The sequence below is a fragment of the Prionailurus bengalensis genome, chromosome D2, assembly GCF_016509475.1.
Source record: "Prionailurus bengalensis isolate Pbe53 chromosome D2, Fcat_Pben_1.1_paternal_pri, whole genome shotgun sequence".
Taxonomy (NCBI): domain Eukaryota; kingdom Metazoa; phylum Chordata; class Mammalia; order Carnivora; family Felidae; genus Prionailurus; species Prionailurus bengalensis.
In genome coordinates, this window is record NC_057351.1 from 11,287,386 (window position 1) to 11,314,212 (window position 26,827).

The following is a 26,827-nucleotide window of genomic DNA, read 5'->3' on the forward strand; positions in this document are numbered from 1 at the left end:
CATGATCTCACAGTTTGTGAGTTCAAGCCACACATCGGGCTCTGTGCTGACAGTATGGAGCCTGCTTGGGATTCTGTCTCTCTGTCTCTCTCTGTCCCTCCCCCACTCACTCTCTCTGTCTGTCTCTCAAAAATAAATAAACTTAAAAACAATTTTAAAAAATGAGACTGATCATTAATAGAAGAATAGAAAACACACTCAGAGAACAAACATGGGTTACACGTATTCAATCAGTGTCCATAGGACAGGAAGTTTTTTGTCATTATTCCTTCATTCATTTAACTATTCAATAAATATCTCCTGAACATCACTAGTGGCAGGCCCTGTCCTCAATTCTGGGGATAAGCTTACTGGTCAGTGGGGACTACAGCAATTGTTAATTACAATTCAGTGTCCTGTGTCCAATGAGATACGTATAAAGCTATGAAACCATCAGGAGGATGCCAGACCCAGCTCTGAGGGAACTCAAGGTGACAATAATATTAGGATCTATCTTAAACTCTGACAATTCGATCTTTGAGGGCACACCCACTGAGAAATCTTCTGATTACAATGAATGGAGAACTTGACTGTACATTAAGTGAGGGCCTTGAATGCCACACTGAGGGACTCACACTTAGGTGGATGGACAACAGACAGGTTACTGAGGATTATGCTCAGAAAGATAGAATTAGAAGCTGTCAGGTCAGAAATGTACCTAGAAAAGGTTAATTTATTACTGTTTTCATAAACCTGCAAAGTTGTATGACCATCACTACAATCCAGTTTTAGAATATCTCATCTCACCAAGTTCCTCATGCCTGTTTGACTCATTCCTCACTCCGACCCCACCTCCCCCAGGCAACCACTAATCTATATTCCGTCTCCGTAGATCTGCCTTTTCTAAAAATTATCTATAAGAAGAATCATACGGGGGCGCCTGGGTGGCTCAGTCGGCTGGGCGTCTGACTTTGGCTCAGGTCATGATCTCGCAGTTTGTGAGTTCAAGCCCGCGTCGGGCTCTGTGCTGACAGCTCGGAGCCTGGAACCCGCTTCACATTCTGCGTCTCCTCCTCTCTCTGCCCCTCCCATACTCATGCTCTGTCTCTCTCTGTCTCTCAATGATAAATAAACGTTAAAAAAAAATTTTTTTAAAGAATCATATAAATTAGGATCTTTTGTGCCAGGCTTTTTTGACTCAGATTAATGTTTTTTAGGTTTATGAATGTTATAATGTTTATCTGTAGCTTTTCTCCTTTTATTGCTGAAAAGTATCCCATTGTGGGGCTACATCACATTTTGTCTCTCCATTCATAAGTTTATGAACATCTGCATGGTTTCAACCTTTTGACTATTACATATAATGCTTCTATGAAGATGCTTCTGCAGACCTTCATACAAAAGTCTTTCCATGGATATAAGGTTTCATTTCTCTTAGTTACATGTGTAGGAGTAGAATTGCTAGGTTGTTTGGTAAATTAATGGGGGTTTTCCAGTCTGTCTTTTATGTCATAGCCCTTCGAATGTGTGTGAAGTATTTCATTATGATTTCACTTGCATTTTCCTAATGAGCTATGATGTTAAGCATTCTATAAATGTGCTTGCTGGTCATTCATAGATCTTCTTTGGTAAAATACACGCTCAAATGCTTTGTTTATTTTTAATTGGGCTGTATGTACTCTTATTGTTGAGTTGTAAGAACTCTTTATATATTCTGAATACAAATCCTTTAGCAGGACTTCCCCTTATTTTCTACAAAGTCTACAAATATAATGTATGATATGTATGACATGACATAATTTATATGACATATAAGTATTTTCTCCCAGTCTGTGGCTTTTCTCGTCAGAAGTTTCTTCACAGTTTCTTCTGAAGTACCAAAGGTTTTGCTGTATATAAAATGCAATTTATTGATCATGTGTTTTGGCTTTATATCTAAGAATTCTATACCTAATCCAAGGAGGTTTTAAAATGAGAGCAACAAATCATTTAAAAAATCTATTTAGTGAAATTATCAACCACCCCAAGTTCTTTGAATTGGTCTCTGTATTATCTGTATTAAAACCACTGTATCTGGTTTAATGCTGTTTAACTCACATGTTTAAGACGTTTAAAAGTCTGCTGAGGAGTAGGGGCACCTGGGTGACTCAGTCAATTGAGCATCTGACTTTGGCTCAGGTCATGATCTCATGGTTCCTGAGTTTGAGTCCCACACTGGGCTCGCTCCTGTCAGCGCAGAGCCCAATTCAGATCCTCTGTGCCCCCTCCCCTCCCCCTCCCCCGCTCACACTCTCCCTCAAAATAATAAACATTTAAAAACAAATAAAAGGATTATATTGGAATGCATTATCAAAATATTAAAAAAAAAAAAAAAAAAGAGTCTGCTGAGGAATGAGGAGAGATGAGCACACTACAAAGCGTGCCCAGGGAAGCCTGGGCGAGGCTAGGTGTCCTAGTCCACGGCAGAGAATAACGGGGCAGAAACAGACTACCCGACGGTAGGTTCCCTGTCTCTGTCTTAGTAACCGCAGATATCTGCAGTAACTTGCACATGTCTTCAGTAAATACTACTAGGTTAAACAGCCGAAACTGGTCCATGGGGCACTGTAGTACTTACAGCAGACAGCCACGGGAAACAGGTAAACAGACTGGCATAGAGCCACGGAGGGAACACGAGGCACCCTGCAGATGACGAGCACTTGGTATGGAAAAGCCTGGTTAGAGACTGAGCTTTATTGCCTATTCACTGCTTCACTCATTCAAAGAACATTTACCAGGTTCTGGGTTAAGTCTGAAAAATGGTGGGTAAATGAGAAGCCCGCCCCCAAGAAATGCAGGTCTGGTGGAGAGGCCATCCTGTGATTACACAAACCAGGAGAGGAAGTGTCTACGCTGAGAGATACAGAAGGGGCGTGTGTCCATGAAAGGGGGCCTTACTGCGCCAGGGAATGTTTACTGAAACCGCAAATGTTTCCTGAGGGAGCGATCGGAGATGTAAGGGATGAGAAGAGGGCCCAGAGAGGAACCTCCCAGGAAGAGGACACATAGAAAGCCCTGTGCTGGAAAGAAATATGCAAACAGGTGAGTCAGAAAAGGCTAGTGTGATGGCAAGACAGAGAGAGAGTAGCCCTCCCATAGGATGAAGCTGGTTAGACGGGAGGCCAGACTTTGTAGACTTTTATACAAATTAAGGCACTGTCTTCATCTAAAGATCGGTGGAAAGCTGCTTTAAAAGAATGTCAATTGTGGGGGTGCCCGGGTGGCTCAGTCAGTTGGGCCTCGACTTCAGCTCATGTGATGATCTCACGGTTCATGGGTTTGAGCCCCCCCCCCCCCCCCCCCCCCCCCCCGTCGGGCTCTGTGCTGACAGCTCAGAGTCTGGAGCCTGCTTTGGATTCTGTGTCTCCCTCTCTCTTTGCTCATCATCCTCTCTCTCACTCTCAAAATAAATAAACATTAAAAAAAAAAAGAATGTAAATTGGGAGAATGATGTGGAGACCTAAGTGTTCAGAAACGACCAGCTGGCTACCAAGCACGGAAGGAGAAGAGAGGAGAATGTATACATTTCCGCTGGACCCGTGGGGAGTGCATGCCACTTTCAGATGCTTAATAACGGTAGCTTAGGTTAATGTGGTACGAGACGCCGGTAGCACGGGAGGGGCTGGAGGGCTAATCGCATCATTAGCGATGGAAGAAAAGAATTAAGTGGATGGATTAGAGGATCATTAGAAGGCCCTGGGTGAGGGGAAAGAGAAGCTTCGGAAGCGACTCTGAGATAGCTGGTGTGTGTTACGGGGGCGCTTCACCATTCGAGGGGAAGAACGCTTTTTAAAAGCCTGAGATTGGAGGGGTTAAACACATCACAAAGTTTGAGGTACACCTGCAATATCCAAGCAATTTGGCAACAGAGTAAATTTTCTGTGCTGGATGCTTTGTTGGAACCGGGTATTATGATGGTGAATGAAAACGAAACAAAACAAAACATCACGGCCCCTACCTTCATAGAGCTTCCGGTCCAATAGTAAATATTAACGTATTAAATAACTCAGAAAGTAATACTAAAAATTGTGTTGAGAGCTATAAAAAATACTACAAGGTGTTTTAAGAGAGAGTGGGGAGGTCATGGGGAAGGTCTCATCGAGGAAGTACATTTAAGCCTAACGGTGAGGAATGGGTAGGGAGGGGCCTATCTAGGAGTAAGGCAAAGAACTTTCCAGGCCAAAGGAACGGCATAGAGGAGGCAGGACAAAATGTGAATCAGTGGAGGGAAGAAACCACGGGGCTGGAACAAGGGCAGGAATTAGGTACACTGAGAAGTGGGAGGTGTCAGATCGCCCAGGGCTTATACAGACCCATGAGGCTGGGACATTTGATTAAGTGCAGTGGGGAGCCACCGAACAGTTCTAAGCAACATGTATATGACTGCATCCGGGCAGCCGAGACCTGCTGCTGTGCACAGAATGAATTGGAAGAAGCCAAGTGGGGGGGGGGGGCAGTGAGGAGATTCCCGTGACAGTCTAGGTGACACGTGATGATGGCTCAGACTGAGAGGAGTGCTGTGGAAATCGGGGAAGGGGAAAGACTGGAGATACACTTGGGAGGACCTGATGATGGGTTGGATGCAGGGATCAAACAAAAGGAGGAGTCCAGGATGACTCCTAAGCTTCTAGTCTATGCAGCAGGATGAGTGGAGATGCCACTCACAGGGGACGAAAGTCTGTAGGTCAAGGCGCCTCAGACGCAAACAGGGAAAATATCAATTGAAGAACGGGAGACACACAGGGCAGGTGTCCGGGGTACAGATGTACATCTAGGGAGTTGTCCGCACCTGTGTGGTATCTACTGGGAGGAGAATGCCCGAAGACTTTGCAACAGAGAGAAGACTGAGCCCAGGACTGAACAGAAAGAATCACAATATTTAGGGGCACCTGGGTGGCTTAGTCGGTTGAGGTCTGACTTCAGCTCAGGTCATGATCCCACGCTTCGTGCGTTCGAGCCCTATGTTGGGCTCTGTGCTGACAGCTTGGAGCCTGGAGCCTCCTTCGGATTCTGTGCCTCCTTCTCTGTCTCTGTCTGCTTGTGCTCCCTCTCTCTCAAATATAAATAAATAAACGGTAAGAAGAGTCACAATATTTAGAGATGGGGAAAACTGTTGCCAGCAAGAGACTGAACTAAAATAAGATACAAAACTAGAAGGGAAACCTGCTCTTTTACATTTTATTTATGTTTGATAGACAGAGAGAGACAGAGCACAAGTGGGGGAGGGGCAGAGAGAGAGGGAGACACAGAATCCGAAGCAGGCTCCAGGCTCTGAGCTGTCAGCACAGAGCCCAATGCGGGGCTCAAACTCAAAAACCACAAGATCATGACCTGAGCTGAAGTCGGATGCTTAACTGACTGAGCCACCCAGGCGCCCAGGAAACATGCTCTTTTAAACAAAAATCACTCCTCTTCTCTTAACTGCTACTTTTCTCCCCTGGTTCCATATTGCTCCCCTTGGTGTCCCTGTGTCCCGATTCCTCATCTCATCCCTCCCTACATACATATGCAAACAAATCACATTTCCCAAAAATCATTTTAAGGAAAAAACTACTTGACAGGAAGAAAAAACACTGTCATAGTCTTCCTCAATTTTTATTAACTTCCAAAGAAAGATTCTTTTTTTTTTATTTTTAAAAAAATTTTTTAACGTTTATTTTTGAGACAGAGACAGAGCATGAATGGGGGAGGGTCAGAGAGAGGGAGACACAGAATCTGAAACAGGCTCCAGGCTCTGAGCTGTCAGCACAGAGCCGGACGCGGGGCTCGAACTCACGGACCACGAGATCATGACCTGAGCCGAAGTCGGCCGCTTAACCAACTGAGCCACCCAGGCGCCCCTTCCAAAGAAAGATTCTATGCAAGTATACACTATGTTGACTAAAAATCATTATAACTTTCACTTCCCAAACATAAGTCATTTATTCAATAATTAAGATCGGGGTGCCTGGGTGACTTGGTCAGTTTAGCATCTGATTGGTGGTTTTGGCTCAGGTCATGATCTCACGGTTTCATGGGCTCAAGTTCCACATCGGGCTCCATGCTGATGGTGCAGAGCCTGCTTGGGATTCTCTCTCTCCCTCTCTCTCTACCTGTCCCCGACCCATGCATCTCTGTCTCTCAAAATAAATACATAAGCTTAAAAAAAATTTAATATCTGGAATTCAGAAAATACTGGGAATAAATCAGAAACTAAGATTTTAGGAACACTGGTTAAATTGGGGACAGGGCTTGGCAGGCATGCTGTAACCACTGTGCCGTCCTGAGAGAAGGTGCCAGAAGTCTGCAGAACTCTACAGTACACAGACGACTATCAAATCTGACGTTGTCTTTTCTCAACAATTGGCACAACAACAACAAAAAATTCACAGAAGAGCATCCAAAATTCAAATTCACTTAAAATAACCCTTTAACCCCAAATAAGGGATATGCTGGAGTAATCTTTTGCTTCTCTGTTACTTGGCACTTCTCAGAATTCAAATGAATAAAGTGTTAATCACCCCCATGATATTCTTATGGCGTGTCAGACATGTAGTGCTCAAGGCTTCATCAGTATTCTACGATTTAGTCCCCACAGTTCCACAAGGTAGATTCACTATGACCCCCATTTCAATGAGGGAAGAAAATCTAAGGTTCAGAAAAATCTAAGATTCCTTTAGAACAGCAAGTGCTTGAACCTATACCAACCAAAGTCAAAGTTGTTCTCTCCTTCTTTGCTCTGGAGACTTTCAAACAAAGGACTAAAGAAAATACAGGAAGAAACTACTGTGCTTTCTCTAAACTACTGAGATTGGGCCAAACTTTGGAGAGGTGGGGTCTCTTCCGGTGCTAAGGTAAATTTTTAAAGAAATAGGTTAGGGGCACCTGGGTGGCTCAGTCAGTTAAGCATCTGACTTCGGCTCAGGTCATGATCTTGCGGTTTATGGGCTCGCAGTTTGCGAGTTTGAGCCCTGGTGTTGGGCTCTGTGCCGACAGCTCGGGGCCTGGAGCCTGCTTCAGATTCTGTGTCTCCCTCTCTCTCTGCCCCTCCCCAGCTCACATTCTGTATCTCTCTCACTCAAAAATAAATAAACACACTCAAAAAAAAGTTTTTAAAGAAATAGATTAAATCAGCTCATTGTAAAACCATAAACTATTGAGAATTGGCTCATGAAAAAGGTCATTAGCATTCACCATGGGCAACAGCACCATGGTACATGCACTCTGATGATTAATCAAACCAGCCACCAATGGCTCTTAGGAATGAGATCAGATTACATGCAGTCAAACTCAACACACTAAATGCAAATACAGAGATTTCTCCACCTCACTGCTTCCCAGGATTCGCCCTTTGCAATAGCTGGCCGAGTTGCCAATCACTAAAATTATAGGGAGTGTACTGCAAATTTAACTAAATTATCTTCGACCATGACCTTTCAATAAAACATTTTGTTGTCAAAGATGGGCAAATGGTGAGCTGCTGTGAATTACTTATTGAAATGTACAAGCCTCTCATCAAGAACACAAAGGAAGGCAGGGCATCCCAAACACGGGGTACACAGGTCACAGCCATGCATTATGCATTCTTTATCACTGGCACACGCTGCGAATTTTTATCTTTGGTAGGTTCTCAACTTACTTGATTTATATATATTTCCCTTTCTTTTTAAATCAATAGTAGAACCTAAACTCATTCTATGCCCAATATGTAGTTTCCATAATGTTAATTACTATCACATCTTTGAAGAAATATACTTGAACGCGAAACCTAGAGTGTGACAAGGTGGTTAAGTTTTATGTTCTGAATCCTTGGTAAAATCGGTTCCACGGAAGTAACTCCTTACCCTTAACAAAACTGAAACAAATAAAAACGGACGCAGCGTATAAGCCTACTATAAGCATGAATTAGAATAAGTGACCCATTTGAACAAATGTAGTCCTAGAAGGTCATCAAGGACAGAAAAGGAATAAAAGAAACATGATAGTGCTTTCAAAAATATTTTCTGAACTTTGCTGTATTAAAATGTAACATTATTCTCCCTCCTTTATTTTATACCACCTCATTCTTTCGTTTGCAATGGTTAAGTGGCACATTTCATGACAGCAATTGGCAGAGTCACTGAAAAGCACATCTGCCGTTAAAGATGACATGCAAGGGGCGCCTGGGTGACTCAGTCAGTTAAGTGTCCGACTTCAGCTCAGGCCATGATCTCATGGTTCATGGGTTGGAGCCCTGCATTGGGCTCTGTGCTGACAGCTCAGAGCCTGGAGCCTGCTTCAGGCTTCAGATTTGGTGTCTCCCTCTCTCTCTCTTCCCCTCCATCACTCGCTCTCTGTCTCCCAAAAATGAATAAACATTAAATTTTTTTTAAGATGGCATGCAAACAGTCTACAGTAGCCTTTCTCAAAGTGTGGCAAATGGTCCTGAGGTATCCTCTGAAAAAAAGACGGTATAGCTCAATAATATGGAGAAATATAAATGGATTCCACCCCAATTTAAAGATTCATAGTACTGGAAAATCCATCAGTAAAAAATAAAAACTTATTTAATTATTTTAACTCAGCATCTTTAAAATGTGTTAGAGCAGTGTTTCTCGAACTATCTGTGATGAAGGGCCAATTTTCTTTAATTTCTAGCCTGTAGTGGTCTGATTCTCTGATAAAATACAAAAAAACTTGTCAGAGAAAACCATGTGTTTTTTTAATTTAAAATGTATGTATGTAGGTATGTATGTATTTTGAAAAGGAGAGAGAGAGAGAGAGAGAGAGAATGAATCCCAAGCAGGCTCTGTTCTGTCAGTTCAGACCCTGATGCAGTGCTTGAATGTGGCTCGAACTCACAAGCCATGAAATTATGACCTGAGCCGAAATCAAGAGTCGGACGCTGAACTGACTGAGCCACCCAGGTACCCCGAGAAAATTAAATTTTTTAAATGAAGACATAAAATACAAGCTTACATTTTGTAAATTATTTATAAATTACTGTTTATAAATTATTCAGTAAGACATAAAATTGCTCCCTTGAAATGGTATAAAAGTTTCTAAACACTTATTGTTAGTAGCTTTTCTTATCTTGTCACAAATCAGTAACAATTTGTGACTGACCTGGTCCATGGCCCATACTCTGAGCAGCACTATATCTGATCACAGAGCCCTTGTGTTCCGTAACACCCATGTGTAGGATGCTCTTTGGGAAATACTTTATAAAGACATAAAATGACAAGGTCAAAGTCTAATTCCCAACAAATATTGATCCAATCCACCTGTGCATTGTGAAAAGTTCTAACTTCAACGCTGAATTATAAACTATATCGATACCTTGTTTGTTCCACGTAAGGCAGATAGGAAAACAGGAAAAGTTAACAAACTCACTTCAGGGTCTCAAGCGACATCTGTAAATTGTAATTGCGTTCCTGCTCCGGTAGCTTGGAGAACTCCACCAGACACGGATGCTGTCTCTTATTGTCATCTCTAACCTGAAACAGGGCAGAAAATCCTCATGTAAGAGTCTCCAATATCAGACACTAGCAACGGCAAGCCATCTGTGTGGTGGAAAGTAGAGGGGAAAGTGGAGGGGGAAAGTGGAGGGGGAAAGTGGAGGGGGAAAGTGGAGGGGGAAAGCAAGAAGGAAGCCCCAGCTCATCACCCTAGCAAATTCGCCCTGGAACACCCCTGGCACATTAATGTTTGAGGTCAGTGGTAAAACTTGGCGTTCTCTGGGCCCCCTGTTCTGTTTGTCACAGTTCCTGGCCCCAGGTCCCATGCCTGCTCTACCCGGACACCCACAGCTCGCCCCCTCAGCCCCCTCCTGCATTTGTTTAAATCTTATTTTCTCAACCAGATTTATCCTATCCACCTTCCCAATGCGGCCATCTGCCCGCTCACACTACACTTTCTTTTTCTTCCATAACAAATTCCACCTGCTAACAAATCCTGGTCTGCCGGACCGGATACTTTACTGTATTGTCTATCTCCTGGCACTAGAAAGTAAGACCAAAGAAACAGGGATTTTGTTCTCTTTTGTTCTTTGCTGTATTCCCAGCACCTAGAACATGCCTGACACGTGACAGGCACTTAACAAATGTTTTGTAAAGTGAAATGAATTCTATGCAAGAAGGTGCAGTGATGATTTAGTTTTCACGTATAGTCATTTTATGTGTTTAGAGCCAAGCGGACTGGAGACGTCAATCAGCAGCATGACTGATCTTTGAGATGGTTCCAGTTGTTGATCTCACCCGCTACAACCTCCGGATAACACAAATCATTCCTTCACCTTAACAAAATCAGCCTAATAGAGGCACTTTTCGCATTAATCCTTAAAAGTGTATATTAGCAATAAGAGTAAACAAAATTCAAGACTTTAGGAATCGATTAGTAAGAAATCTATTCTAGATCCTTACATTACTAAATACTTTTTTTTTAAATCTTCTTGGAGACCCAAGTGACACGGGCATTGGTCCCTGGTAGCAATAGATGACAGTCATATGCTGTTAGGGTACAAATTACTCCATGGGAATAATTACCAGGTTCTAGAAATGCCACATAAAAAGTGTGCGAACGTGAGCAAAGATTTTTTTAAAAAACTCTTCAGGCATCACTATGTTAAAAATAACATATTGTTTTTTTCTTCCTAGTGATCTTTACAAATGAACAGGACTTAGGCAAAAGCATATACAGTATGTACTTGACTAAATGTGTGACTCTGGAAATGAAATCTAGAATCACAGGATTTTACATGAATTCTAAACATAAAAGTGGAAGTGCATGTGTCCAAGTCCTGATACTCTACTCCCCATTCATGTTATGTCCTCTTCCCCTCTATTATCTATACCAGAGAATAACACTACTGTCCTCTCAAAGGTCCAAGCTAAAACCAAAAATCTGCCCAGACTTCCCTCCCTCTCTTATCCATATCCGATACTTGAACTCCAAAACACGTCTTGCAATCATGTCTCTCCTTCCCCACTGCCAGGCACACGGTTGTGAAACTCACCACCTCCTACCTCAGGGACTGTTAAGAGCCTCGGCAGATCTTACAGCGCAAACAGTTCCAGACTAGAAGCTAGAAAATCTGGATCCCAGTCCTAGCTCCTGACGATCCCTGTGACTGCTCTCAAGGCCCTTCCCTCTGTGAGGACTCTCAGAGGAGACATCATCACCCGTAAAACTGAAATAACACATAGCCCAGCGCACTGTTGTGAAAATTTAATCCAGGAACCTGTGAGATTGTATGTGAAAATGGAAAGTGAAAATGCATTTATCTAAATAATACATAAATGTGAGGAAGTAAGTAGAGTATCTTACAGTATTACTGCTAACATGGGGTATCATGCGCTATCACCACTAACGCTAATCCTAAATGTTCTTTATTTAAAGCTCAATGCGATAGGGGCGCCTGGGTGGCTCAGTCGGTTAAGCGTCCGACTTCAGCTCAGGTCACGATCTCGCGGTCTGTGAGTTCGAGCCCCGCGTCGGGCTCTGGGCTGCCGACTCGGAGCCTGGAGGCTGCTTCCGATTCTGTGTCTCCCTCTCTCTCTGCCCCTCCCCCATTCATGCTTTGTCTCTCTCTGTCTCAAAAATACATAAACGTTAAAAAAATTATTAAAAAAAATTAAAAAAATAAAGCTCAATGCGATAAATTACGACAGAATGAATACACCCATTTCTATATTCAGTCAAATATGAGAAAGTACAATCATTGGGATATTTAGACTAATAACATTATACAAATAAAAGTATTGTCACAGTCCTGCTAAAAATAAGTCTAGGATACATGGAATCGCATAGGAAGTGCTTTTTCTCCTAAATCTAAATTTTACTGACAAACTATAAACGGAGATCTTTAAATACGAAGTTGGAAATATATTCAATCATTGCATCTCAGCCTATTTTCCACCTATGAAATCAACTATGACCCTCTGCCCACAGGCTCCGTACTGACTGCTACACACAGTTAAGACCAAAAGAAATAAAACACCAGGGAGGGGAAAAGAAAAATGACTGATTTCTTTTCATTTTCAGCTTTCACTCTCAATTTCAATGAGGTTTTTTTTTTTCCAAGTGGCTTAGAAATCAATGCTTATTGTCTGTATATGTTAACCTTGATTTAAAAATATAACTTACAGCCTAAAGAATGACAACTTTTCAATGGTCTATGCAACCAAGCCATCCTTCAACAGACAGACCAATAATGTTGTCCCCTCTCGTAATGAAAAACTGGACAAAAACTAATATGTAAGGGGAAAAATCAATCTAATCGATTCATGTTGCCACATAGCAGGATGAGTGAGAAAAAGTTAGGTTGTCAGAAAGATGTATTAACAAATCTGAAAATAAATTTCAAAATTACTTACTGGACCATACTGCCAGCCAAGTTCAATTTTATTCATAACCCAGAGTTCATGGATATTCTCTGCCAGTTTTTCTCTTATTCTCTCCAGGTGAGGAGGTAACACAATCTAAAATTACAAGAAAAGAAAGGAAAGAGAGGGAGAGAGAGAGAAAGAGAGAGAGAGAGAGAGAGAAAGAAAGAAAGAAAGACATCAGAAACAAATGCAATAAAACAGTGCTAACTATCCTCACAGTGAGCTGAACCAAATAAAATCATCATAAACCATCAAAACTAATATAACGAGGTTCTAAACATTCTAATGTAGTTATTAAAATATAATTAGGTACAGCTAAACATTTTTTAGGTAATTTGGAGACTTTGGGTGGGACAGCTTATGTTTCCAAGGGAATATATGAAAAGTTGGGAAGAAGGAAAAGAGAGTGTTGGTGGGGGCAGTCAGCATTAAGAAAGATGCCTTCATGGGCGTGGGATATAGCTACCAAAGTGTGCATCACTTAAAAGAGAAATCACCTCAAAGTTCTTAAACCAACCTGGCCATTCCCCATAGGCCAGAATGAAGGCGATTCAGTGGCCAAAGGATAATCCATAGGCTCTCTGAGTCTGTAAATATCTGATTGTAGTGACGTATGTTTTCCCTTAACTCTACTCTACCACTCTCATTGGTTTCCAAGTATGAGCTTCTAAGGGAAAACTATCTTTACATGCTCTCATTAAAATGAGGGAGTTTAGGGGCGCCTGGGTGGCGCAGTCGGTTGAGTGTCCGACTTCAGCCGGGTCACGATCTCGCTGTCCGGGAGTTCGAGCCCCGCGTCAGGCTCTGGGCTGATGGCTCGGAGCCTGGAGCCTGTTTCCGATTCTGTGTCTCCCTCTCTCTCTGCCCCTCCCCCGTTCATGCTCTGTCTCTCTCTGTCCCAAAAATAAATAAACGTTGAAAAAAAAATTAAAAAAAAAAAATGAGGGAGTTTAGGGGTGCCTGGGTGGCTCAGTCAGTTAAGCACCCTTCAGCTGAGATCATCACCTCACGTTTCATGAGTTCAAGCCCCCACTGGGCCCTTGGCTATCAGCACAGCGCCTGCTTCAGATCCTCTGTCTCCCATTCTCTCCCCTTCCCCCACTTTCTCTATCAAAAGTAAATATTTTAAAAAGAGAAAGTTTAATGACCTCTTCACAAAGAACACGAATGGTTTTCAAGGCGAGGGCTTGGTTGCTCACGTCTGGTGACGCACTTACGTGTCACCCCACAGCCAGTCCCCTCCACAAACAGAGGGCAGGCGATTGCCCACAACGTTCGCTGATGAGGCAGTTGCCCCAGAAATGCAGGCTGTCACTGCTCCCTGTCCCCACAACGGTAGAGATACTCTAGGTCTCGGGAAATCCTCAATGTGTTCTCACCGCAGAATCCAACCGTCCCTCCCGGCCCAGTTCCATCCTCCTAATCGTGTTTACTACCACACTTTGGAAGCACCACACCTATCCTGCCACCATGCAGCCAGAAACGACACACAGGAAGTTTTAGGCATGAACAAAGCTTGCTCCTTTTACTAAATAATATAAAAATTCAGCATGACGAGACAGAAAAGAGGATGCCAGGAGCTAAGCAAGCGTTCGCCAAACAACTGGACCCTCTGAGGCCTGGTATTGATTCTACTTCAGGAGCTAGAAGCAATCCCTTGGATCTTCGAAAGTAATACAAACTTTGAATATCTAACCGACCTTATTGAAGTTACTTCAGTGTCAAGATAGAGCCATATTTAGTTAATTCATTGTCTGTGTCGGGATATGTACACATCTATGAAACAGAAAAGCAAGAATGAAGGCTAATATTTCTTGGGTGCCTGTTTGCAAAGTATTGTGCTAATGTGTTATTTATTAACCATACCCTTAGGATCCTAATCGACGAGGGGAGTAACTTCCTCAAGGTCCCAAAGAAAGCATTTGACCCTGGATGCTATGACTCACTCCAAAGCCCACAATCTCAATCTTGTCCTAAGAAAAATTGCTTTAAAAATTGCTTTAAAATAATAGTGTATCGAGATGGGAGGAGAAATTTTAAAAAACTACACCCTAAAATTAGCATCCATTACCTCCAGGTGTGACCCACATTAGCGCATCAGGAAATCAATGTAGTGGCTTGAGACCACCCTTAAAAAAAATAGAATCAAATCAAACAGAAAAGAGATGAGAAGAAGTGGTAAAGGTAAGCATTGTTTTTATGAAATGTGCTTCAATTATACACATGAATCGTAGGACTGTCAGGTGCATTCCTGAGGGTTGCGGGTAAAACCGTCAGAAAACCATGGCACATGAGAACAGTACAACAGTGTGGCGGTACCAGTGGCCGCCATTACGCCTGCTCCGCATACCTGGCTGGTATCCACAGGGATTGGTGTGAAGGCGGCCTGCGTCAGGGAAACCGTGGGGCCCAGCAGGTCTCGGGTGTAAGTTCTTTCTTGCTTGTATTCTCTGCTGTGTTCCACTTTCAACTTCTCTTTTGGGAGAACAGCTTCATAACAAGGAGCATACCCAGGTGGAGGAAGGAATTTAAATTCTCCATGTCTCCCCCCAAGCAGAAAGCGTACCCTAAAAAGGATGCAGGCCAGGGTCAGTGACAGCTCTGGTGTATAGCAAATCACCTCATCAACAAAAGACGAAGAGTAAATTCTCAGCACAAAATTAACTTTATCAGACACCACACTTTTCCCCCAAGCCATAATGTGGGTGCCATAGAGTCTAAGAGCCTCTAAGCACAAAAGATAAAATGGGATCAGAGGAAAAAATGGATTAAATGATGTTGCTGGGTCAGGGAAAACTATCATTCACTGGAGAAACAGCAAAATCACACACAACAGACTCCTTTGGGAATGAAATGCCTGTACACAGTAATGGGTCACTGAATGTCTCAAGGGGCCAAAACAGTAGACTGAGAAAGAGGAGACATTATTTAAATATCTATGTATTTTCAATTACAGGACTGGGTGAGGTCTGATTTAAAAAAAAAAAAAAAAGTCACTTTCCAGTGTCCAACTTCTCAGTGAAATTCCTTAAAGGGAACTCAAATGATATTTCATTTGTAAAAGAAAGAAGGTAACCTTATTTCTTATTCGACGACAAAAAAGTCTTACTAAAATCTTTTATACATCGAAATGATTATATCAGAAATAATTTAATCCAACTTCCATTGAACAACACTTTTCGAAACATAGCTAAATGATGGGGTGCTCAGCTTACAAAATAAAATCAGGGGTGCCTGGGTGGCTCAGTCAGGTAAGCATCCGACTTTGGTCCAGGTCATGATCTCAAAGTTGATGAGTTCGAGCCCTGCATCCGGCTCTGTGCTGACAGCTCAGAGCCTGGAACCTGCTTCAGATTCTGTGTCTCCCTCTGTCTCTCTGCCCCTCCCCTGCTTATGCTTTGTCTCTCTTTCTCTCAAAAATAAATAAACATTAATTAAAAAAAAAAAAAGGAAAATCAAAATTTCCTTTTCCTTGCAATTTTTTTTCTAATTTCTCTGCTTCAGTTATAGGCCACAAATAACAGGAATAATAAATTAGTAAGTAAAATAAAAAGCAAAGAGCAAAAAATGAGGACAACTAAAATTTTAAAACTAAAATTTTTAAATTTTAAAAATTATAAAAAGAAATACAATTTGTATGAATACACCAGCAAAGGTCACTGGTGCGTGGATAGCTAATAATTCATGCTTTCTCTGTCCCCTCTTCAATATGGTGCTTCTGTAACCATGAATTATTCACGTGGATAGAATTCAAATGGAAAGAATAACCAGAATAAGTCGATGGCCAGTCGTAATAAGGGAGCCATTCTCATTAGTTAGCTATATGCATATATTAATAGGTGACAACGTGGCCCCTTATCACAACAGACCGACGCTTGTTAAAGTTTTCTTTGTAGAACTCCAAAGAACTATCATTTATCTCTTTCCATCTGGTAATAGCAAGAAGGCAGAAAGTTAGAAGAAACCACCTTGACCCAGCTGATCACAGGCAGATAATTTACAAGTGTAACAGGTAGAGGGTAACACAGAGGAGGTATCTCAACCTGATGAACAAAAAAAAATCCATTTAGTTTCTGTAGAATGAGGGGGTTTGGAGTAGGGTGGGGGAAGATGATGACAAGAAAAGAAAAACTGATGAAAATAAATATAAGGAAATAAGTGGTACTTTCTTACATAATATAGTTCATTTTCCTTTATTAAATAAAAAGTAAACTTAAATTGGCTTGAAATATTCCAGAACACTATTTGGGAGAGGTTGAGCAGATGGCTCCGTCTAAATGGCAGAACAGGTGGACAGAGCATTCAGCCCCTCGAGATGCCCCTCTGGGGTGAATCTTACCTCTTCTTCCAAGGCACTAGCAACATGCCCCGGGGACAGATGCCCCGGGGGTGAGAGAGAGAAGGTTAGGGAAGCGTGGGTGATGGCAGTACAGAGTCTTCTGTGAAAGAATGAGAAGTCAAAAGGGACACAGACCAAAAAACACACAGAAGTACTAACTTTATTCCTGCAGAGAAACTAACAACTGGAAAGAAGAGGCCATCGATGTTGAAATTCTCAAACATTCCTTGAACAGGTTGCCCGTTAATTCGGAATGAGATGCTTGGGGCGCTCAGATCTAAACAGCAACTGATGACATCATCGGTTCTCAAGAGATGTTGATTCGGTGAGCTTACAGTACGTGCAATACAACCTATGGAGGAAAAACAGTAACAGAGGTGACTTTTTTTTTTTTTTCCTCACAGCATCATCTTCAGAGCCAAAGATCTGAATCGGTAGTGACAAATCAATGCACAATACTGGAAGAGAGTAAGTCTTGAATGCATATTAACGTTATATATTAAATCTTTTGTCCAAAGGCTGTTGCTTTTTGTGGGGAGCCATGCTGCTATCTTTACTATAAAATGGGCCTCCTCATATGCAGAGAATTCTGCGTGGAGCTGGATGGCATTTGATGCACAAATCATCTCGGAGCTGATAACGTGATGATGTCAGAGAAAAAGCTCCAGGGAGAGATCTGAGTTCAAAAAGATGTTTTACAAACTACCATCTGTACGACCATCAGCCCATTACATAACCTCTGTAGACCCTGATTTCTTATAAAGCCAAATGCCATAACCTTGCAGAGTTGTAATAATGATTAAATCAATGGTTTAAAAGAACACCAGGACTTGCATGTCAGTCCCCTTGCCAAATATTAAATCCCCTTTGTTTTATAAAATAAAAGTATATAAGGATAATGAAAGCAGAAAATGTGTTCATTCGTGCACTGTTTGCTGAGAGGCAAGCATATGCCAACTGGTTTGTTTTTATAATTGATTTCACACAAGATCTTGGTTGGCTTCCTAAATACAGCAGGATGCAAGTTGAGGCGTGAAATGATTATTTGATAAACGTCATTTCCTGCCCCAGCCAACCTGTGGCCTACGCTCATTCTTGACTATGTCAAAACTCCTTTGCTAATTAGTCTCCGTGGGCACACAGGCAGACAAGAAGGTGAGGCTTTCTCAAATACACATGCTCACAAATGCATACAAAATTTCCCAATTTGAGCAAAGACAAAAATAGATGTCATGATACAAGATTTGCATTTTTATAAGACCTTTTTTGAATTTCCAGCATGCCAAATTTTTTACCAGCAGCATATCTGAAATGCCACTGGCAGAAGACATAGACTTTTTAAATTTTGTGTAAGTTTTGACTTTTAACAGTAATCAAATCTGCAAGCAATAAATTCATTATCAAGTGGTACTTTTAGAATTCCCTAAATAAAGAGAGCTTTTCAATGTTTATTTATTTTTGAAAGAGAGTGACAGAGAGAGAGCGTGAGCACGGGAGGGGCAGAGAGAGAGGGAGACACAGAATCCAAAGCAGGCTCCAGGCTCCAAGATGTCAGCACAGAGCCCGATGCAGGGCTTGAACTCCCAAACTGTGAGATCATGATCTGAACCGAAGCTGGATGCTTAACCAACTGAGCCGCCCAGGTGCCCCAAGGGAGGTTTTTAAAAACATCATATAAAAGCAATGTAACTCACGTCAAAAGATCTATACCCTTCTTTGCATCAAGGTGAAATGTTATTACACAGATATTTACTATACACCAAATATACTGCTCAGACTGAGGGATATTATTATGCTAATGCTGAGGACTAAAAGTCACCATGGCAAACCCTCTTGTGATGCCTGAAACAAAAAGGAAAGATAGAGAGGATCACTAGTGCACAACCTGAGGTCCACAATTTAAATGGCACTCACACTGTTGAATCCACTGGGAAGCATTTTCAGGTTTCGTGTAAGCAAACCTAGCATATCCATATTAGAACTACATTCCTGTCCTCCGCATTAGCCACAAAGGAAGACAGCAGCAGTGTGATTTACCGGTCCTGGATTAGAAATCTGTACCCATCTTTCTCCTCCACTCTTCTATGACATTCCTCCACACTTCTGTATTTAAATGCTCTGCGACTCATCTCACTTTTGGCCCTCCCTTACAAACACGTGGGACTTGGATGCCGAAAATCCAGCTCTGCGTTCACAGAATGTAGCAACTCTGTGCAAAGTTTAAATTGGAAAAGAATAAGTGAAGACACAGCTCCAAACTTTTGCTGATGAGCCCGATTCTCATTCCAGAAAACATCACCAGTCTTTAATTACAGAAAGTTGAGTGGTAGAGAACATGCTCTATACCAGAAATCACAGATTTAATTCTACTTTCACTATTAAAAAGAACAGGAGCGTAACCCCAAGAAAATGATCTGAATGACTCTGACCTTAATAAATCAGTCAGAAGCCGACTGATTTAGTTTTGTCTTTGTTGGCTCTGAATTTAAAATTAAGAAAGCATTTAAAGGACGCCTGGGTGGCTCAGTCGGTTAAGCATCCGACTTCGGCTCAGGTCATGATCTCGCAGTTAGTGAGTTCAGGTCCCACATCAGGCTCTGTGCTAATGGCTCAGAGCCTGGAGCCTGCTTCGGATTCTGTGTCTCCCCTCTCTCTCTGCTCCTCCCCCACTTACACTCTGTCTCTCTCTGTCTCTCAAAGATGAATAAATGTTAAAAAAAAATTAAAAAAGGAAGCATTTAATATGGCTGGTGTCAGAGAAATTTCTGCCTGTGCTCTCTTCTAGGATTTTTGATGTGTCAAGTTTCACATGTAGTTCGTTAACCCATCTTGAATTTATTTTGTGTCTGGTGAAAGAAAGTGGTTTAGTTTCACTCTTTTGCACGTAGCTGTGTGGTTTTCCCAACACTATTTGTTGAAGAGGCTTTTTCCCATTGCATATTCTTCCCTGCTTTGTTGAAGATTAAGTGACCATATAATTATGGGTTTATTTCTGGGTGTTCTCTTCTGTTCCACTGATCTATGTGTCTATTTTCGTGCCAGTACCATATAGTTTTGATCACTACAGTTTTGTAATATGGCTTGAAGTCTGGAACTGTGGTATCTCCAGCTTTGCTTTGCTTTTCCACGATGGTTTTGGCAATTTGGAGTCTTTCCTGATTCCATACACATGCCAGGATTTTTTTTCTTCTAGTTCTGTGGAAAAAATGCTATTGGTAGTTTGATAGAGATATCACCGAATGCGATTGCTTTGGGTTGCACAGATATTTTAACAATATCCGCTCTTCCATTCCATGAGCATAGAATGTCTCTCCATTTGTGTCATCTTAAATTTATTTCATATTTTTTACAGTTTGCAGAGTACAGGTCTTTTATTTCTTTGGTTAGCTTTATCTTACTGCTTTTGGTGCAATTGTAAATGGGACTGTTTTCTTCATTTCTCTTTCTGCGGCTTCATTATTGGTGTGCAGAAATGCAACAGATTTCTGCACATTGATTTTGTATCCTGTGACTTTACTTAATTCATGTATCAGTCCTAGTATTTTTTCTGGTGGAATGTTTCAGGTTTTCTATATATAGTATTATGTCATCGGCAAACAGGGAAAGTTGGACTTCTTCCTTACTAAGGTGGATGCCTTTTATTTCTTTTTGTTGTTGACTGACAGATCCCAGTAGCTGAAAAAAGCCCACACCTTTCAACTACAGGCAAGACACAGTGCGTACTTCCTTGCCATTTAAAAAGCAATTGAAGGGGCGCCTGGGTGGCGCAGTTGGTTAAGCGTCCGACTTCAGCCAGGTCACGATCTCGCGGCCCGTGAGTTCGAGCCCCGCGTCAGGCTCTGGGCTGATGGCTCAGAGCCTGGAGCCTGTTTCTGATTCTGTGTCTCCCTCTCTCTCTGCCCCTCCCCCATTCATGCTCTGTCTCTCTCTGTCCCAAAAATAAATAAATGTTGAAAAAAAAAATTTAAAAAGCAATTGAATGTTTTCTCCTGATACAAAGCTTCAAATGATTTTCTCCTGAACTTCCACAACCTATCCTCCTTTCAGTGATGTATGTTCACAGGTGCACTGAATATTTTTGTTGTTGTTGTTGCTGCTGCTTTATTTAACAGAGACTGCATAATAAAAAGTATAATGCATTACAGGTCAATTCCACGAGCACTGGGTTCTTTTTGTGTGTTGAAAGAAAAAGCTTCAAGCTAAATGCAAAAATGAAAATGGTAAGGTGGCATTATACGGCTAAAATAATTAGAACCAATTCAGCATTGTTTTATCAGAGTAATCTCCCCTCTCCCCTAATCTCTGTGTACTGGGAAAACCAAGTTAACACGTTTCATTCATTCACCCGAGTACCCAAGTCATGTGGAAGCATACCAGGAAGTAAAGAGAGAAGATAGGAAAACGGAAGGGTGAGAGTGAAAATGTATTATGAGAGAGACATTACCCCTATTTTATGTTTGTTCGGCCTTCTGAACTTAGTGGTCATTGCCTTCGTGTGGTCAGCCGGAAAAGCATACTACAGGAACAGAAGCTCTGACTACAGTCGGGCCAGAACAATCCACTGCGTGTTAAGACAGGCGCACTGCTCCCCGGGCCCCAACTACAGGCCCCCATGTTAGGATGAAAAATCTCAGCCAAGCTCCTTACTTGACAGAGAGAACCCTGAAATGCCTGCATTTGCCTTGCATTGACAAATATTTTCTGCCACTTGATATAACTAGTACTCAAAGACTAAGATGTTATTTTTTTCTTTGTTGTTGCTTAAGATGTTCTTTTTCTTCAGTTATATTTTTGCACTCCTAAATGTGGTGTCCTGAAAATAATCATGCCTGCCACTTATAGACATATGCTTGTTTATAAATAGAGAAATTCAGAAAGGTATTTCAAAATTTAACGGGGGACGCCTTTAGGAAGTAGATGTGAAGGGAAGGAGATATTAGGGACTTTTCACTTCTGTACTATTTGAGTTTTTGATCATGTATTAATTTTATACTAAATCTTAAAGACTCCCCCCCAAAAAATATCTGAAATGCAGCATCAGGTCTTCCAGACTACTAAGCTACTGGCACTGAATAAAGGAAAAAATCAGTTAAGTATTCATGACAAACTACAGCTGCACAAAGTGCTTTGATTCACAAACCCATTACCATAAACTCTTAGATTTAATTCAACTTTTAAGTTTTTATAAGCGATTAGAACTCTAAAGCATTAATAAATGAATATCATTTTTAATGTACACTCAACCATCCAAGTTCAGGTTGACAGCTGGTGAAATGAACTATATATTTATTTTTAAACAGTTCCACACAAAGTGTCATTTGATTATAAACTGACTCCTTGGGGCACCTGGCTGGTTCAGTCTATTAAACTTCTGACTTTGGCTCAGGTCACAATCTCACAGTTCATGAGTTTGAGTCCCACATTGGGCTCTCTGCTCTCAGCCCGGAGTCAACTTCAGATCCTCTGTCCCACATTTGCTCCCTGCCCCTCCCCGCTCATGCTCTTTCTTTCTCTCTCAAAAATAAATAAATGCTGGGGCGCCTGGGTGGCGCAGTCGGTTAAGCGTCCGACTTCAGCCAGGTCACGATCTCGCGGTCCGTGAGTTCGAGCCCCGCGTCGGGCTCTGGGCTGATGGCTCGGAGCCTGGAGCCTGCTTCCGATTCTGTGTCTCCCTCTCTCTCTGCCCCTCCCCCGTCCATGCTCTGTCTCTCTCTGTCCCAAAAATAAATAAGCGTTGAAAAAAAAATTTTTTTAATAAATAAATAAATAAATAAATAAATAAATAAATAAATGCTAAAAATAAATAAATAAAATAATAAAAATAAACCGACTCCTCACAATACACTTCACAGATGATGGATTCCTGACATAAAATTATTTACCAGGAGGTAGAACTTAGTCTCTTTCTCCCAATTATTTTCTGGGATCTGTTCTTTGGCTTTTGTATTAGAAGCTGAAGCTTTGCACACACCTGCTAAAGCGAGTAGGAAACACATACATTTGTTTTTTTTTTTCTTTTTTGCACTTGATGTGTGACTCAAAACGCCACTTTTCTAACATACTGTTCATCAACAGTACAGTCTTTCGGAAATGTACTATAATTGTAAGAGTTTTCTTTCTCTCCCCGTGACTTTTATTTAACGTTCTCACTCATTGTTTCCATGTTAAATTTCTTTTTCTTTTTAATTTTTTTTAACGTTTATTCATTTTTGAGACACAGAGAGAGGCTGTGAATGGGGGAGGGGCAGAGACAGAGAGACACACAGAATCCGAAGCAGGCTCCAGGCTCCGAGCTGTCAGCATGGAACCTGGTACGGGGCTCAAACCCACAAACCCTAAGATCTTGACCTGAGCCGAAGTCGGACGCTTAACCGCTTGAGCCACTCCCAGGCACCCCTCCATGTTAAATTTCTGAATAATAAACGTATTTGATTATACACACAGCACCGATAGCTTTTGGAAACACAGAGCAAGGGCAACAGATTTCTCATGCGGATGCGGGGGGAAGACACAGAGGGTGCTGACCTGACCACAGGTGAAGGCCATCAAATCCGTAGGAAAAGAGGTCATCTCCAACTCCATTGCCACCCCACTCCTCACCGCCTCCAGGGTAGGGAGAGTACCCTTCGGTGGACGCCCAGCCCACCCTCAGGTGAGTGGCTTCGGCAGTCACGAACGGCTCCGTATGATCCACCATCAGTTCATAGTACCACTTCTTATACTGGGCGGACCCTTCACTGACGCCCAGAAAAATATTGGGTCTCATGCTTTTAAAGAGAGACAAACAGCACATGAGAAACTCCGGACAAACCTTTCTCCAAGATGCAATATATTAAATATATGTTTTCCTTCAGTACTACAAAATTACTAAGTCACTGATGCGGTAGGCGGTGACAGCCAGCCTTAGAGTTAACAGTCGGTAACTGGTGTTTGCTTTTCGGATTACTTGGAAATATCGCTCAGGAGTCTAAGATTATTGTTTCTTCATTGCTCTTCTGCATATTTCATATCACTGATCATGTTCAAGATGGGAAACTCAGTATCACAGGCCTTTTGGATCCATGGCATTATTAATTCAGGACACTTAGACATTTTCCCTAACTAAGCTCTGTGTCAGATAGGGAACGAGGCTGAAGCAAGCCATGTTGTTGGTAAAGGAACCAGAGTGATAATCAGCTTTGTTGTTCTCTATGCCTCGCTGAGGGCAGAGGAATTTCTAGGGAGTTGCATTTAATTCTGCTTCCTGAGGGACTTAGAACCTATGTGAACGGTAAAGATTAGCGACAATCTCAGGAAATACCTCTCAATAACAGCACGTCTATTATACAAACAGCCACTCAGGAAGTTCTTAAATCACTTGTGTTAAAAAACACAATATAGAAATATACAACAAACCCTACATTTTTGTTTCAAACAGGGTAAGGTGGGGGATAGTTCCCAGATAGCTGCTAGATACAGTATATCAAAATTATTAATATCACACATACTATTTTCTTAATTGTAATCTGTATTATTATTATTATTATTATAATACTTCGTATAAGAAAGGCAGCATGTCTCAGTGTTTAAAAGCTCAGTCTCCAGAGTTAGACTTGAGCTCCATTTCCAGTTCAACATTTTAATCTACGAAATGCACACAATGGTACCCCACTGGACTAGTTGAACCTAGTACAAACACGGTGTGGAATACACAGAAAGTCCATGGAATAGTCCATGGACTGCTGGCATACAGCAGTCAAGGGATGTGTGATAACCCTGGAGGGAATGTCTAACCAAAAACGCAGCTTTATTTTTTTTTTATGGTATTTATCATATGTTGGACATCCCGATTCAACTTTTTTATTATACACAGTGGCCACTTCAACCCTGGTATTGAAGTGTAGTGCTTTTGTTCATATTCTAAGAAAGCACAAAACGTAAGTATATACAACTCTGTCCCTGTATAAAGGCCAGCCTGCTCCTGAGGACATCAGTGAGAACCATGAGAGTGAATGAAAGCTTACATCTTTGGGATAAATGCATATTCTGCTTGGTTCACCTATTATGATTATGATTATGATTATGATTATGATTATGATTATTATACCATCTGACTGATAGAAAAAACTGCACTATTCGCTGGGGGAATACGTAAAATATCCTAATAAAACAAACGGACCGTAGGATGCCTTAGCTATAGAGCCAGAACATGAATCGCTCTGTTATGCCGCCTATTTGGTGACGTTGTCCTTGTGAATCTACCTGCTAACGTGGTTTACAAGACGTGTCTGCAGAAGTAGGTCTCTTCCCGGCAGCAGATTGTCGCAGATGAGATGCTGGTTGGAACGGACCGCTACTCCATGGCAGACGCAGAGAGAGCACAAGACGTCCAGAACCTGAAAAAGAGCAATCACGTCCAGCTAAGTCCCTTCTCAGATTCAAGTATCCCAGCACTCTTTGTGAACACAAACACATTCCCTCTGACCCAGCCGTTTGAGCATGGCAGCCATGAGTCCACTCACAAGTGGACTTTACAAGTTTCTCTTACATACCAACTGAGAATTGCACGGTGCCCCATTGGTGCTAAAAAAAAAAAAAAGCGCTAAATAATATTATGATTGCAATTAAGAAATGAAAAATACTCATGAATCACTTGAAACGCCTTCTATAAGTTCTCTTATTTTAAAAATGTATTTAAAAGTCTGCCAGAGTTCATTCATGGCAGTAAAATGCTTCCCTTACCTTGTGGTTTCTTCCATGCTTGTCTAAAAGGGAGATTATGGATTTAATGTGTCCTTCTTTGATAATATTTAGGGCTTCTGGACTTTCTACTAACACACAGTGCAAAACTTCAAGAATACCTAAAGAGAAAATCAAGAAAGAAAATATGATTAAAGAGTCTGCGATGATCAGTGTCTTGCCTTTCCTTCATGTGTTCATTCTGCAAAATGTAACTATTACGCACTCAATGTGCTTGTCACAAGGCACTGTGATAAGGGACAGGTGATGTTTGTGACAGGGGACTGATCACTGAAGATGATGAAGTCCTAGTTTAATGAGGAAAAGCCAGTGTTAGCAGAGTAAGCAGGTAACTCTGCCTGGGGAGGTACAAAAGAAAGCATCCTTAAGTCGAGCCTCAGAGAACACCTTCATGACCATTTTCCAGACAGGAAGGTTAAGGTGGTACAAGGCTGGGTGAATTCTTGAATGGTGGGCATACCTGGGGTGCCTGGAGTACAGAGCAAGTAGAGGACAGTACACGTAGATGGTAGGTTAGGACCAGCTTATGAAGTTTCTCCGCATTGAAAATATAACCCTACAACAATGCATTCCAACCCACACAGATCATTACATTCCCCCGGAGGTAAATGGCAGAAAACGTTTCTTAGTTTGCAAAAACAACAGCATACAAAAATACAGAGAACTATACGCCATACAAAACCTGGTTAAGGATGTCGGTATTTTATTTTATTTATTTATTTTTTTTTAATTTTTTTTTCAACGTTTTTATTTATTTTTGGGACAGAGAGAGACAGAGCATGAACGGGGGAGGGGCAGAGAGAGAGGGAGACACAGAATCGGAAACAGGCTCCAGGCTCCGAGCCATCAGCCCAGAGCCTGACGCGGGGCTCGAACTCACGGACCGCGAGATCGTGACCTGGCTGAAGTCGGACGCTTAACCGACTGCGCCACCCAGGCGTCCCAGGATGTCGGTATTTTAAAGTGTTAGCCATCAGAGAAGATAAAATGGAATTTACCCTTTCTTATCTTAAAATTGAAGAAAGAGAATAGAAAATAAGTTTTGGATCGGAATGTTTCGTGTGAATTTGGAAAGCTGAATGTGTACATACGTATTCATGGTTTCCGAGCAAGCTTGCTTTGTCGCTAATGAGAGTGCAGGCCACCTGTAGTAATTAGATAGAACACTGAGAAAATGTGATCTGAGAGATACAAGGTGTCACGAAGGGCCCAAGGGAAATCCGCAGAAAGGTGTATACATCTCCAGCGGAGTTCACTTTCTTGGAAAAGAAAAGCACGCAGGCTTACAAATGGCAGAATGTGGAAGTAATGGTTAGAACGTGGCTGTCACAACTTATACTTGATCCAAACCCCAATCCATTATCGGACAAGGGCTATCAATGCTAAT

The 26,827-nt window shown here is 41.7% G+C and overlaps 1 protein-coding gene across 11 annotated transcripts in view; it reads right to left on the reverse strand.

Annotated features, from left to right (window-relative positions):
- Positions 1 to 26,827, reverse strand: part of RYR2 (ryanodine receptor 2) — a 756,924-nt gene that overhangs the window by 307,892 nt on the left and 422,205 nt on the right. For all 11 annotated transcript variants that reach the window (XM_043596215.1, XM_043596214.1, XM_043596207.1 and 8 more), the window contains 7 exons: positions 25,423 to 25,541; positions 24,943 to 25,076; positions 23,227 to 23,468; positions 16,861 to 17,053; positions 14,713 to 14,929; positions 12,351 to 12,455; positions 9,370 to 9,473 (listed from right to left, as the gene is read on the reverse strand). In XM_043596215.1, coding sequence (XP_043452150.1) covers positions 9,370 to 9,473; positions 12,351 to 12,455; positions 14,713 to 14,929; positions 16,861 to 17,053; positions 23,227 to 23,468; positions 24,943 to 25,076; positions 25,423 to 25,541 — 1,114 coding nt within the window. The remainder of the gene's footprint in view (positions 1 to 9,369; positions 9,474 to 12,350; positions 12,456 to 14,712; positions 14,930 to 16,860; positions 17,054 to 23,226; positions 23,469 to 24,942; positions 25,077 to 25,422; positions 25,542 to 26,827) is intronic.